The sequence below is a fragment of the Heteronotia binoei genome, chromosome 4 (genome assembly GCF_032191835.1).
Source record: "Heteronotia binoei isolate CCM8104 ecotype False Entrance Well chromosome 4, APGP_CSIRO_Hbin_v1, whole genome shotgun sequence".
In the NCBI taxonomy this organism is placed as follows: Eukaryota; Metazoa; Chordata; class Lepidosauria; order Squamata; family Gekkonidae; genus Heteronotia; species Heteronotia binoei.
The window spans coordinates 149120391-149135722 of record NC_083226.1 but is presented as its reverse complement, the minus strand read 5'-3'; the positions used below and the strand labels follow the sequence as shown (position 1 = coordinate 149135722).

The following is a 15332-nucleotide window of genomic DNA, read 5'->3' as shown; positions in this document are numbered from 1 at the left end:
TATAAGAGATAATTTGCCTCAATGTCAAAAGAGACTGTGTGTGCAAGAAATCATGTCTGAAAACATATGAACTAGCATTTCATTGCAAACAAATCACTGGATATCACCTTAGAGTTATTGGACTGATAAGAAACAACGTTTGGACTAATCCCTTCTCAGTCTTGCAGCCTGTATCCATTGAGGGTTACATATATTCCTTCTTGGCTTGTGAAAAGTATTTGTTTTTTGCTTTTACTTTTGGGCTGCATTTGTTATCAGAGCAAAAGCGGGGGGGGGAGGCACAACAGCTTTCTTTTGCCATTTCCATGGTTGCTACTCATGTTGTCAAAAAAAGGGGAGCTTCTTTTTACACTAATACATGGCTTGCCTCTTCAGTGGTGTGGATGGCTGCCATGAAAAGGGCTATCAGCAAAACCTATGGCTCAGCACTTACCACCCCTCCATACGTATGTACTGGATCACTTCCATTGTTCAGGCATGGAAGATAAAGATGTTTTCATATTAATATTAAACCTGGCTTCTGGATAATATCACACACAAAATGGCATTATTTCAAGTCTTGAAGGCTCTAAAGTTCTGCACTCATTTGATTTCAGTTTTTGCTTTGGATATAAGAGACAAAAGTAACACCAGGCAGAGTGGATTGCATAAAGAAGGCATTTCCATTTCAGAAAATTATACTCTTTAATTCGGGGGTACGTGCTAATTTTTGAACAGAAGTCAAGATACCAGATTTTGAACAGTGGCTGAAAGCTTGTAATTTGGTACAATTTAATACTCTTTCACTCAGCAGCCTAAAATTACAAATGGAAAATATTTTTATCTAAGCCCTATATTTAATCATTTCTTTCTGCATTTAAACTAGAAACATATTTAATCATTTTTTACTTATAAGTGATCTCCCTGTAGCTTGAATCATAATTGGATCACCAATTACAAGTGGCATTTCAAATGCTTAAAAATGTTCATGGTGGGTTTTGGGTGTTTTTTTTTTTTTTTAATGTACATTCTTGCATTGTCCCTTGGAAATTTTAGGGCAGGCATGGTGGGGAGGGGGGTAGCATGTTGCCCAGGCAACCATGCAACACTTCCTTTCCATCTGTATATATGAATGTCATAGAGTCTTGAAATACAATTTTGTGCCCATACCTGGTTAGCCTGGATAGCCCAATCTTGTCGGATCCTGGAAGCTAAGAAGGGTTGGCCCTGGTTAGTATTTGGATGGGAAACCATCAAGGAAGTCACAAAGCAGAGGCAGGCAATGGCAAATTACCTCTAAATGTGGAGCCTCCCATGAAGATAGATTCAGGTGAGCAGTTGTGTTGGTCTGAAGTAAGGTTGGGTTGTAAACCCAGCAGAACTAGTGCAATGTACTAGTGCCCAGCAGAACCCAGGGCCACTGTGGCAATGCCTGCCCAATCACAATCCAAGTGGGGAAGATTTTTGCAAGCCCAGCAGAACCAGTACAATGTACAGAGTGCCCAGCAGTATCAGTGCAATCACAGAGTGCCCAGCAGAACCAGTGCCACAGGCATTGCAAGTTTAAAAGGACTGATCTCAAAAGTACAGAATCACAATTCCAAGCAAGGGTGATGGGATTTGGCAAGCTCTGTGCAAGAAAGGCCATCAAAGGGGGGGAGGGGGTTCTTGAAACTGACATGACTAGTTTGAATCTGACAACAGAGTAGAAACAGGGGGCAGGGACGGTGGCTCAGTGGTAGAGCATCTGCTTGGGAAGCAGAAGGTCCCAGGTTCAATCCCTGGCATCTCCAAAAAAGGGTCCAGGCAAATAGGTGTGAAAAACCTCCGCTTGAGACCCTGGAGAGCCGCTGCCAGTCTGAGAAGACAATACTGACTTTGATGGACCGAGGGTCTGATTCAGTATAAGGCAGCTTCATATGTTCAAACATGGACTCTAATCTGGGAGAACTGGATTTGATTCCCCACTGCTCCACATGCAGCTGCTGGTGTGAAACTTGGGCCAGTCATAAATTCTCTGAGCTGTTCTCTCAAGAGCTCTCTCAGCCCAACCTACCTTACAGGGTGTCTTTTGTGGGAAGGGGAAGGGAAAAGAGATTATAAACCACTCTGAGACTCCAAGTGAAGGGTGGGGTATAAACTCAACTACTACTTCTTCTTCCTCTTCCTCCTCTGAAAACATTTTGTTTGAGCAAAGACAGTCTGTCTTGAGATGTATTCATTCATAAGCGCATACAAACTGCATGACAATTCATGGGAAAATCATGCTGGCTGACCTGCCATGAATGAACTGGTCAAAATTAATTACAAACTGGTTTGTACACATTCCTAGTGCTGTCATTTGACTCAGGGATCTCTGTCTCCACCAAGAATTTTTACAGTGCCCACTGAATTTTCTCTAAAGCAAAATTTCAAAGCTGATTTGGAAGGGTAAAACATCCAAGGAAGGAAAATGAGGTTTTGCTGGTATCTGCAGAAGAGCCCCATATATCCTTAGGTTGCCACTGAGTTCCCCCTAATGAGAATTTTCAAGATGAAGTTAGATCAGGTGAAACATCTAACGCAGGGGTGTCAAACGTGTTTGTTATGAGGGCCAGATCTGACATAAATGAGACTTTGTCGGGATGGGCCATGTTGAACCGGGCCGTATATGTTCTTATTTAAGATTAGGTAGCAGAGATATAAACTTTATAAAGGACACAGACAAACACAATTAAACACAATTCTTTAAAACTTAACATAAAACATGATTAAAACATTATCACTCATTAGTACTGTTCCCTCTAAGGTGAGTTAGCATGAGCTAGCTCATAGATTTTTAGCCTCCAGTTCACACATTTTTGTCTTAGCTTGGGAAGAATGGCCCCAGAGCACAATAATGCATGCAGTAGCTCACAACTTTAATGCCAGTAGCTCACAAAGTAGAATTTTTGCTCATAAGACTCTGCACAAGACTAACATTGCTCATTAGTCTTAAATGTGCTTTCTTTGCATTTCTCCCATGGGATCCAGGGAACTGGGCAATAGAAGCTTTGGCTCTTTCCTTCCTTCCCCAGGGGATCAGGAGGGAGAGGAGACTCAGCCAATAGAAGGAAGAGAGACTTGGCTCTGCTTTGCTGTGTGATTGAGAGAGCCTGGCAAAGCAAGATCTCCTTCCGCCCCTTCCTCCCCAAAGGAGGAGCCTCAGCCAATGGAGAAAATAGAGTTTTTGCTCTGTAGCTCCTGTGCAATTGAGCAAGCCTGGCAAAACAAGCTGTGATGCAGAAGGGAGCAAGAGAGAGGGAGAAGGAAGCAGAGGACAGACATTTGCTCAGGGGCCTAGGAGCCCTCCAGGGGCCTGATTTGGCCCCCAGGCTGCATGTTTAACACCCCTGATCTAATGTCTTTCAAGAAAAACAAAAAGAGATTTGATGAAACCAATACAAATCTTCAGGGAAGTTGTGTGCATTGGCACTTTTGTCTGTATCAGTTTGGATGTGCCCTGCTATTAAGCTAGCAGCCAGCCATTTTAAATGAATGCTGCATAGCTGCCAGAAGAATAATGGGTTCAGTGTCTGTTTGGAACTATTGGAATGTGGCAGAACAAATTGAGATCAAAGATTCCAGTGTATTTGCTACTTGATGGAGCTGGACAAATTTCAACATTTTTGTCAATAGAAAATGTCTAGCAATTGCCCCCCAGCCAGGACATTTTGAATACAAATCTAAGTAGAAGAGTTACATCCTTGTAATGAAAAGTTACATCTTCTAGTAAGTAGGTTTAATGGATATGACTCTGCTTAGGATACCACATTTATGTTACATTTATGCCTGATTTCAAATTGTTGCTGTCATTTCACCATTTAGATCCATACATGTCAAACTATTAAACATTTTGTCTTTTTCAGCAACAAAAGACCAGCTGGCAGCCTCTTTTGAAATGGAAATGTCACAAGCTGGGTTCAGTGCCCATTATTCCCAGGTAAACTGATCACAATGTGACTATTTTAAAAAAAATGAAAGGTTGTCTTTATTGTTTATGGAGTGGCCTTGAATAGACACGTTATGTGTTTTAGGAAAAGAATGTCTCTGTTAATGGTAACTGTTGAACTTCTGCCAGTCAAACCCCAATCTATAAAACCGAATCAAGCAAATGCTAAAAGAAATTGACTAGATGTGATGTCTGCAGGTCTGCAAGTTAATTTCCTGCTGCCAGCTGGGTGTAGTGGTTGTGTTGGGCTAGGATCTGGGAGACCCAGGTCCAAATATGCAATGGCAGCTTACTGGGAGATCTTGGGCAAGTCACACACTCTCAGCCTAAACTATCTTATTGTGATGACAATATGGAGGGAGAGAAGAATAATGTAACCCACTGCAGGTGGACTTTGTTGAGAAAGTTGAGGTATAAATGACATAAATAGATGCACATTCCAGCCATGGTGACAGGCAATTGAGATCAAGGTGGCACCATGTGTGGGGTCGGGGGAATGGAACCTTTTCCTCCTTCCATTTATACAATCTCAGTCCCCTCCCAAACTGCTATTTTTTTTTTAGAAAAAGCCCAGCAGGAGCTCCCTGGTGCCTTCCCCAGCACACTCACCGCAGCAGACACACTGGGGAATGCTGAAGCCATCATGGAGGCACCTTCCCCTCCCCACACCTTAGGGAAGGGACAGTGGCTCAGTGGTAGAGCATCTGCTTGGTAAGCAGAAGGTCCCAGGTTCAATCCCTGGCATCTCCAAAAAAGGGTCCAGGCAAATAGGTGTGAAAATCCTCAGCTTGAGACCTTGGAGAGCCGCTGCCAGTCTGAGAAGACAATACTGACCTTGATGGTGCTTTAAGAGCTATACAATATGTGTGAAAGAGCCACCGTTTGGCCACCCTTCTTAAAACTATTGACTTCAGTGGATTCAAGATTTAGGATTGTACTGTAAGCAGCCTTGCTTTCATTGAAGACCACATTATAATACTGACTTTAAGAAACACTGTTATGGATCAAACATAATTTACACTGCCATCCTAAACAGAGCTACACCCTTCTAAGTCAATTGGCTTCAATGGATTTAGAAGACTATGTTTAGGATTGCACTGATAGTGACCAAAGATCATATTGCATATAGTGTCCATAGAAATTCTCTCTTGATATGTAAGGACTGGATCATGCTTGGAGCAGTTGGAGCCTACGACTGGAATGGAACAGTCATCATGCTGAAAGATACTACTTTTACCCCAGGAAATGACTCATTTTATAAGGCTTCAGAAGGAAACGCACCTCTTGCAGCTTATTTAGGTGAGTGGAATATTTCTGTTCTTATTTTTCTGCCCAGTATCCTGTTCTTATGACAAGGGAAAGGCCATGGCTCAGTGGGATAGCATCTGTGTTGCATGCAGAAGGTTCCAGGAAGCAAATATTTCAAAAAGCCTTTACCTGGCTGGAAACTTGGAAAACTGCTCTTGGTCTGGGGAGAATGGATGGACAAATGGTAAAATACAACTTCATTGGTTCATATTGCAAATGCAGCAGAAGATAAATGCTTTGGATTTGGGGGTATAAACACCTGCACTGTCAGATATGACAGAAGATTTTTTTTTTTTAATATGGTCTCTGATTAAAAGCAGCACAAGCAGAGCTACGCTGTCTCCCCAGCTTCCCTGTCTCCCCAGTCCCACGGCAGCCTTTTGTGTCCCCTGCAGCTGTGCTCCATTGGGTCAGTGTACCTCCTCCAGAAATAGTGTAGGGACAAAGTGGGAGTCTGCAACAGGAAGCATCAATTGGCAAAAATCACCTTCCCTTTCCATCAGAGGAACTGATGTTATGTCAATGGATCAGCATCTTAGAATCCACATACTGGTATTTAGTGCTCCCATTTAGCTTGGTACTATAGAATTTAATTGCTTTACAGTTCACAGGTATTATTTTTCAATGACCCTTTTAGCTCACCAGAGTCAGGAGGGATTACCCAGAACAAACTCCCTTTTTCCCCTTTCTCCTGGCTACAGCTTGCCACGACCAGGAAAAAGGGGACAGGGATAGACCTGGAAGAGTTAAATGGCTTCTAGCTATTTAAACCTAACAGCTGAGCAGTGGTTTAAATGGCTGGTCTCAAAGAGCCAAACCAGCCAAAAGTCTGGTAAACATTAGGGGAAGGCACCTTCCCTGAACATAGGTTCCCAGGCTCTGGACCATCCATGTTTGGCCCAAATTTTGGCTCATGAGCTGGTTTGTCAAATTTTGGCTCATGAGCTGGTCATGAGCCCATCCTTTATCTTGATACAGTTCAATAGAACTGATTAATTATCCATTTTGGCCTATGGAAGTAAAATTTATGTAAAGCCTTATGCGTGGCTTTTTTTAATGAAAATAAAACACAAATAGTTATCAAAATATCCTGTGAATGAATCCTATAATTTATTTATTTATTTGTTCATTTAGGGTATGAAGTAAATTCTGCCTCAGTACCTGGAGATGTTCTATATATTGCTGGTCAACCTCGATATAATCACACTGGTCAAGTTATCATTTATAGAAAGGCAGATGAAGATATTGATATAGTGCAGCGATTAAGTGGAGAACAAGTAAGTGTATGTGTGGTTATAAAAACAACACTGGAATGTCATTAACACATTTATCACATATCTGATGTAACAATCTTCTCATGATCCACATGCACAAAGGGTTCAGTTTCTTGGACAAAGTTGATTTGCACTAGCCCCCAACACTGTTTGAATTCTGCAAATGGGCCTGGTCTGTAATTCTGGACCATAGAACTGTGAGAAGCTGGCAGGAATCACATGGGGGCTCCAATCATGAATGGCACCTCTACATGAGCACTGTATACATGCCCCCTACTATTTGTGCAACTGTAAGGGCAGTCATAATTTCTCAGATGGTAGTGTTTGCATACAGACCCTTCCCCCTAAATTTTTAACATCATATAGTAGTATTTTGCTATGTTTCATTGCAGTTATATTATGGTTAGATATGTAGCATTAATATACTACCACTACATTGAATTCCATATTTCATAACTCTTACAAACATGTGATGTGATCTACATTGTAAACATTACAGATCGGATCCTATTTTGGGAACGTGATCACAACGGTTGACATCAACAATGATACATTTACTGATCTTCTTCTTGTGGGTGCCCCTATGTACATGGGGACTGAAAAAGAAGAACAAGGCAAGGTGTACGTGTATTCTTGGAATGAGGTAAGTAATTGAGAGTAAGTGAGAGCCACTGTTATGAAGCGGTTAGAATGTCTGGGAGATCTGGTTTCAAATGCCTGCTCTGCTATGGAAGCCTGTTGGTGACCTTTATTTATTTATTTCTGTAGATTTATAGGCCGCCCTTTCCCATAGTGGGCTCATGGCGGCTTCCAACATAATAAAACAATCAAAACAATTTAAAACAATTAAAACAGTTCAAACAGTTAAAAGTTTAAAATTAAAACAATTACGCCACAGCTCATATTAATTAAGGCAGCATGGATAGTGTGGACAGATCAATTAGGCATACTTGTCCCAATCTAGATGTTCAAAAATCTCAGCTGTATCAGTTTTAAGCAATCAGTGCGGGGTATGTGTGTGCTTTAGATGATAAGGATGTCCGTCTGCCTCAGCCATAGGCCCGGCGGAACAGCTCCATCTTACAGGCCCTCCGGAATGGCAACAAATCCAGGAAGACCCGAACCTCCACAGGGAGCTGGTTCACCAGGCCCTGGTCAAGGCAAGCCAGATGTCCCTGACCAAGTTACAGTCTCTCTCAGCATAAGCTACCTTACAGGGTTGTTGCGAGAGTAAAATGAAGAAGGGGGAACCATAAACACACTTTGAGCTTCCTGCAGATAGGACCAGGATAAAAAATAGATAAGTAGGCTTGTGTCCAAATGATTGTTTGGCATCAATGAAGATAAGCTATCTCAGGATGCTTTGCTTGCATTGCATATCTGGGGATCAGGGGATCAAGGATACTTGTTTGTAATATATCATCAATGGAAACCCACTTTTTTTTATATTCACAGACAAGGTTTGAATATCAGATGAGCCTTGAGCCAGCCAAACAAACATGCTGTTCAGTGCTGAGAGACAAAGGCTGCACAAATCACAAGAAGAATGAACCTTGTGGAGCTCGTTTTGGGACCTCAATTGCACCTGTACTGGACCTCAACCTTGATGGGTTTAATGATGTAGTCATAGGGGCTCCTCTAGAAGATGATCATCGAGGAGCTGTGTATATTTACCATGGCAATGGAAACACCATAAGGAAAGAATATGCACAGGTAGGGCATAACATTCAGCAGTTCTGGAGGTACAAGAACTGGAATTCCTGGTTACAGTGGGACTTTTGTATTATTGGAAACCTGAGAATATTCTGTTTGTCTCTGACAGGACCTACCCCAGACCTGCAGGGGCAGCTCACCTTGGCTGAGATAAATCATACCGTGCTGGCAGCTGGGCCAGGATGTGCCCAGAACAGGAAGGGCAGGGTTGCAGTACTAGAGTCAGCTTGCCAGGAGGAGCCAATCATATCCTCAAGCCCAGCCTGAGAAAAGGAAGCAATCAAGGAGCCAGCAGGAGCTGAGACAGGCCTTACGGACACTTCTGGTTGGGTGAAAGGGTAGGGGGAAGGAGAAAACCTGCAGAAAGGATTGGAAGAGTGGCCTATTTAAGGAGGATCTGCAACAGGCCAGGGAGGATGAAGTATCCTTGCTCAGGCAGAATATAAGATAAGGGATACAGAAAAGAGGAAGAACAAGGTGGTGCTGCAACCCCCTCCTCTCTTCTGTCTGAGGTCTTACAGGTCCTCCACTGAAAGGAAGATCAACCTCAGAGCAAAGGCAACATAACTTTGACCAGGGAGAGTGTCACACTATTGTTCACGAAACCTTATTTATAGTACTTATATAAAATCACTTTGTTTGAGGATGAATTGATTTCATTGACGGATTAGTAAAAGTCCCATATTTGGTGAATGTCAGCATTCATACATGTATGTTCCAAAACATGATTCCTTCGTGATTGAAGTCATGATATTTTACTTTTCACAGCGTATTGCACCAGGTGGAGATGGGGAAAAGATGAAATTTTTTGGGCAGTCTATACATGGCAAAATGGATTTAAATGGTGATGGACTAACAGATGTCACCATTGGAGGCCTTGGTGGGGCAGCCCTCTTCTGGTATGTATGCTCAGATTTGAAGAGGAATCAAATTGTCAGGGACCACTAGGAAATGTAATCTAGACATGGTTTTGTGTACTCTTATTGATTTTTAGCTAGGGTTGCCCGCTGTGGGTTGGGAAACACCTGGAGGTTTGGGGGATGGAGCCTGGGGTCAGTGGGGTTTAGAGAAGGGAGGGAGCTCAGCAGGATACAATGCCATAGAGTCCACTCTCCAAAGCAGCCATTTTCGAAGCAAGTGAGAAACAGAGATTGTTTGCCATTGTGGTATAGTTATTAAGAGTGGCAAACTCTAACCTGGAGAAGTGGGTTTGATTCCGCAGCCCTCTGCATGAAGTCTGCTAGATGACCTTGGGCCAGTCATGGTTCTCTCAGAGCTCACTCAGTCCCATCTACTTCACGAGGTTCCTGTTGTGGGGAGAGGAAGGTAAAGCAATTATAAGTTGCTTTGAGTCTCCTTAGGGTAGAGAAAAGTGGGGTAGAAAAATCAATCCTTCTTCTTTCTCTGCACAGTCTTCTTTGGTGGTCTACCTTCCAGGTACTGACCTATTTAGCTTCCAAGATCTAATGAGATCAGGCTATAACATGCTGCCTTCCCTCCCAAATGTTATGTGAAGCCCAAATCTGAGGAAATAGCCCTTGAAAGCTGCAATCCCAAGTATGCATAATTGAGAGTAAGCCCCATTAAGTAGTTTACAGCTTTAAAAGTTAAACCAATACTTTAAATTGAGCCCAGTAACAAGCCAGCAGCCAATGAAGATGACTTGCATAATATAATCCCTGTGGGTAGCCCCAGTTAACAGTCTGGCTACAATGTTGTAAACCAGCTGTATTTTCTGGCCACTTTTCAAAGATGGCCTTACAAAGAGTTCATTGTAGTGTTCTAGTTTAAATGTAACTGAGTCATGAGTTCCTTTAGTTAAGTGAACGCCCAGCAAAGCAGCCTAAAGTGGGTAAAATCTACTCCTGGCTCCACATCCATGTGCAATAATGGTCTCACGAGAGCATTCAAATTGAGAATCTGGATCTGTATAAGATAGAAGTCCATCTAATACAGGCTATATACCTATCTCTATATCACAAGTACTTTTGTACTTTCCAGATTAAGTTTCAGTTTACCCACCCTTATTCAGACATGAATTCAGAGTCTTCACAACCTTTCAGTTGAAAGAGAGAGAGAACTAGGATTGCCAAATCTGGTTTGAGAATAGGGCTGCCAATCCCCAGGTCCGGGTAGGGGTTCTCCCACCCGGGAGGTTCCCAACCCACCAGCCCACATTGGGCTGGCAGGGGGAACCTCCCCCAATGTTGCTGGCATGATGACATCACCCAGAAGTGATGTCATAAAAATGCTGGCACCCATGCAGGGCTGCTCTAGGTGTTTCCAGGAAAACTCTATGTTTTTCCTGGATGCTCTAGCTATTTGGGAGGTAAAAACTCTATGGTGCATAGGTACCATAGAGTTTTAACCTCCCACATGGCTAGAGCATCTGGGGAAACCATAAAGTTTTCTCAGAAATGCTTAGAGCAGCCCTGCATGGGCGCCACCATTTTTATGATGTCACTTCCAGGTGACATCATCACATCATGCATGCACTCCATGAGTGAGAGAGAGTTCCCCGCTGCGGGAAGCTGGGAACTTGGCAACCCTATTTGGGAAATCCCCAGAGATGTGGAGATGAGGGTGCAGAAGATGAAGTTTCAGGAGGGGAGGTTGGCAAACCTAGAGAGAGATACCACCTGTACCCCAAATCTCCAAACTACCTCCCTAGCAGTTTCATGTAAATTTTAAACACCATCAAAGACAAGATACTGCATCACTTCATAGCCTGAGACCATGGGGGCAGAGCTGCTGTCCTCCAGTCCAGTTTCAGAGGCCCACTTGCAGAAAGAACAGGAACCACTGCTCAACAATATCCACACTTACCCAGCATGGCAAACCAGGATGCTATTGTTGCTAGTGGTATCACAAGCATCTGAACAGTCCCAGCTGACCAATTGGGATGTACTCCATCAGCAATACACTGCTGCCAAAACAACCCCCCCCCACACACACACACACACACCAGTCAAACACCAGACTGGGCAAGGGTTAGATGACAAATCAATATCATCCAAGAATACCCCAGCTAAAATGCTAAATTAATAGTAGTAGTATATTCTAATATTTTCCATCATTGTATGTCTTATTAGGACTCGAGATGTTGCTGAAATAAATGCTTCCATGAATTTTACACCTAGCACAATTAATATCCAGAAGATAAACAATGGCACCCAAAGAAAAATTGTGTCCATCAACAGCACTGTTTGTTTTGAAGTCCGATTGAAATCGAAAGAAGATACAATTTATGAAAGAGGTAAGTGGATGCTGTACAAAGTATAGAAATTTGCTATGAAAAGTTTCTACCATTCTGAAAGCATTTGTTTTAGAGCACTTCTTTAGAAACAAGTGGATTTGAAGGTAAGCTGCTTTATTAGAAGAAAAATTGAATAGAAACTATCAAAATGTCTTGATCCAAAATCCAAAGTAATGCACATTGGGGCCAAAAATCCCAGCTACAAATACAAGTTGATGGGGTGTGAACTGGCAGAGACTGACCAAAAGAGAGATCTTTGGGTCATGGTAGATAATTCACTGAAAATGTCAAGACAGTGTACAATTGCAATAAAAAGGCCAATGCCATGCTGGGTGTTATTAGGAAGGGAATTGAAAACAAATCAGCCAGTATCATAATGCCCCTGTATAATCAATGGTGCAGTCTCATTTGGAATACTGTGTACAATTCTGGTCACCACACCTCAAAAAGGATATTATAGCATTGGAAAAAGTCCAGAAAAGGGCAGCTAGAATGATTAAAGGTTTGGAACACTTTCCCTATGAAGAAAAGTTAAAACGCTTGGGGCTCTTTAGCTTGGAGAAATGTTGACTGCGGGGTGACATGATAGAGGTTTACAAGATTATGCATGGGATAAAGAAAGTAGAGAAAGAAGTCCTCTTCTCCCTTTCTCACAATACAAGAACTTGTGGGCATTCAATTAAATTGCTGAGCAGTCGGGTTAGAACAGATAAAAGGAAGTACTTCTTCACCCAAAGGGTGATTAACATGTGGAATTCACTGCCACAGGAGGTGGTGGCAGCTACAAGCATAGACAGCTTCAAGTGGGGATTGGGTAAAAATATGGAGTAGAGTTCCATCAGTGGCTATTAGCCACAGTATATTATTGGAACTGTTTGAGGCAGTAATGCTCTGTATTCTTGGTGCTTGGGGCGGGGCGCAAAGTGGAAGGGCTTCTAGCCCTACTTGTGAACCTCCTGGTGGCACTTGGGGTTTTCTGGTCACAGTGTGACACAGAATGTTGGACTGGATGGGCCATTGGCCTGATTCAACATGGCTTCTCTTACGTTCCTATGTCTTAGAATTGAATGCTAAATATTGACACAAGCCTCCTGATGTAACACTGTGATATTATAAACTCTGCCCATGTAGTTGTTGAGAGATAGGATAGGCAACTCTGAGTTGGGAAATTCTTGAAGATTGAGGGTAGAGCCTGGATAAGGCAAGGAAGGGATCTCAGTGGGGTATAATGCAACACAGTCCACCCTCCAAAGTGACCATTTTATCCAGGGAAACTGTCATCTAGGAGATCTCCAGGCCTTTGGTTGCCAGTCTCCAGTGGTGGCTGGAGATGTCCCAGAATTACAGCTGGTTTTCAGGTTTCAGAGATCAGTTCCCCTGGAGAAAATGGTTGCTTAGGAAGGTGGAACTGTATGGCATTATAACCTATTGAGGTCCCTCCCCCACAAACCCGTCTCTTCCCAGGCTCTGCTCCCAAAATGTTCAGGCATTTCTAGGCTTCCCAACCCTCCCGCCCTGGCGGGGGACCCCAGGATTTCCACCCTCTTCCCCCGCTCCCCAAAAAAACGGAAGCGGGGAGAGGGGGGAAACGGCGGTGGGGAGCATGGCGAGCCGCCCGATCCTGGGCGCCGCTGCCGCCCCCTCCCCGCCCACCGCAGCTGCTCCTCTGAGATGGGCCCAGGCTGAGCCCATCTCGGAGGAGCAGGCAAAACCAGAGAAGGGGAGGGCGAGGCAGGCCAGGAGCATGGTGAGCCGCGAATCCGGGCCCTTCTAGGACCCGGACTTGTGGCTCGCCACACCCCCGGCCCACCTCCACCCCCCCCTCCACTTCCACCCCAGAGGCGGAGCGGGCGAGGCCGCCGCGCCGCTGCCGCCTCTTCTCTGCTCGCCATGGCTGCTCCTCTGAGATGGGCTCAGGCTGAGCCCATCTCGGAGGAGCAGCCATGGCGAGCGGAGAAGAGGCGGCAGCTGCGGGGCAGCTCGCCACGCTCCCCAGTGCCGTTTCCCCCCTCCCCCTAGCTCCACCCCAGTGTCTCCTGGCTCCACCCCCAAAGTCTCCTGGCTCCACCCCCAAAGTCCCCAGATATTTCTGGGGTTGGACTTGGCAACCCTAGGCATTTCCCAACCTTGAGCTGTCAACCCTATGCAGCCCCCACCTGGAGCCTAGCAACACTATTTGGAGATCCACTTATCAACAAATAGAAACAGAAGTCTGGGTCATATTCCCTAAAGATTCAACAGATATGTAGGCCATAGACTTGTACTTTCTGTCCTGCTGCTTCCAGGCCAGAAAAGTTTCCCAGCCTCCAGAAGAGGCCTGAAGGTTTCCTGGAATTACAAATGATCTCCAGTCTACAGAGATCAGCTCACCTGGAGGAAATAGCACCTTTGGAGGCCAGATTCTGTGGCATCAAATTCTGCAATTCCCTCTCCTACCTAAACTCTATCCTCCCCAGGCAGTGCCCTAAAATCTTCAGTTATTTCCTTCTTCTTTTTTAGTATGAAAAATAGTACTTTATTGCAAACTTCCAAAAAAAGAGACTTCATTAGGCAGGTTATCCAGTATCCAAAGGGCTTTCGGTCAGCAGCACAGATGGCATCTCCAGCAGGCATTTGGCATCTCTGATGAATCAGAGTTGCCTGTGGAAGCTATTCACTCAGCTCCACCCATTGCTCTTGAGAGTCGCCGCTGAGGACATTCAGAGCCAGGGTGGCTTTCCACAGCTTCCTGGCTGCCCAAGGTCTGCCCCTCCTGCCCACTGCTTGGAGCAGCAGTGTCTTCTGGATGCTCACTTCCATCCCCCAACAAGGGCAACTCCAGTCATTTCCCAAGCCAAAGTTGGCAACTAGGGGTGTGTGCTCGGTATATACCAAGCCAAATAAATACTCGAAAAATACCTTATACTAGTGACTCTGGGACTCAACTCATCAGGGATTTACAGTTTTAAAGTTTAAATCACTTCTCCATTATATTGTATGGGGACAGTTTTTATAGGGTATAATGGAGCTGAATAAATTCAGGTTTCCCAAATATTTACCTGAATATCAGTACAAAACCAATATTAGTATTTGAGAATATTTAGGAATACCAATATTTTCCAGGTCCAATTGACCTGAATCAGTAAAAAAAAAATGTTGTTTTTCATACCTCTATTGGCAACCCTAAGGTCAGATGCAAATTTTGTTTCTGCTTCAGTAATCACTCATACTTCCTTTGGTATGCCTTCTTTAACATATTAAAAGTGGCTCAGAGAAGTAAGAAAGAATATGAGAGGGAAAGAGACTGTCTTCAAGAAACATATGTAACCAATTCTTCCTATTGTTTCCCTAGATATCCAGTATTGGCTCACACTTGATGCTCAAAGGAAGTCATCTCGGAGTTTTTTCACAGGAACTCAAGAACGGAAGATACAAAAAAATATCACAGTCAATGGGTCAGAATGTATTAATCATACCTTCTACATGTTGGCAAGTAAATCATATAAAGCAGCTATCCTATTTTCCCATCGCTATTCTTATTTGTCTTGTATTGCATTAGTGCCATAGTGATTTGCAGAGGATCCCTACATTCAAAAGTAATATTCAGATAACTCTACTACAGAGAACCTATACTAATCTGAGTGTGGAAAGGGTTGTCCTTGACCTCAATGTTCTTCTGCTACATGCCTCTGCATTTAAAAGGGGCACTGTAAAATGCACTTTCATTCATTGTCGGTATCATAGACTGACAACTATGGCTATTTCTTTGGTCTACTTGGGGATCTAAGAGATCCAGGTTCAAATTCCAACTCTGCCACAGAAGTTTGCTGGGTAAACTTGGGCCAGTCATTCT

The 15332-nt window shown here is 43.7% G+C and overlaps 1 protein-coding gene across 1 annotated transcript in view; it reads left to right on the top strand.

Moving 5' to 3' along the window:
- The window catches only part of ITGA1 (integrin subunit alpha 1), a 107890-nt gene that overhangs the window by 66785 nt on the left and 25773 nt on the right, over positions 1-15332 (top strand). Inside the window, exons 10-17 of the mRNA XM_060236013.1 lie at positions 3867-3940; positions 5110-5248; positions 6392-6534; positions 7031-7174; positions 7987-8244; positions 9013-9143; positions 11337-11500; positions 14832-14968. Of these exons, the coding sequence (XP_060091996.1) occupies positions 3867-3940; positions 5110-5248; positions 6392-6534; positions 7031-7174; positions 7987-8244; positions 9013-9143; positions 11337-11500; positions 14832-14968 (1190 nt within the window). The remainder of the gene's footprint in view (positions 1-3866; positions 3941-5109; positions 5249-6391; positions 6535-7030; positions 7175-7986; positions 8245-9012; positions 9144-11336; positions 11501-14831; positions 14969-15332) is intronic.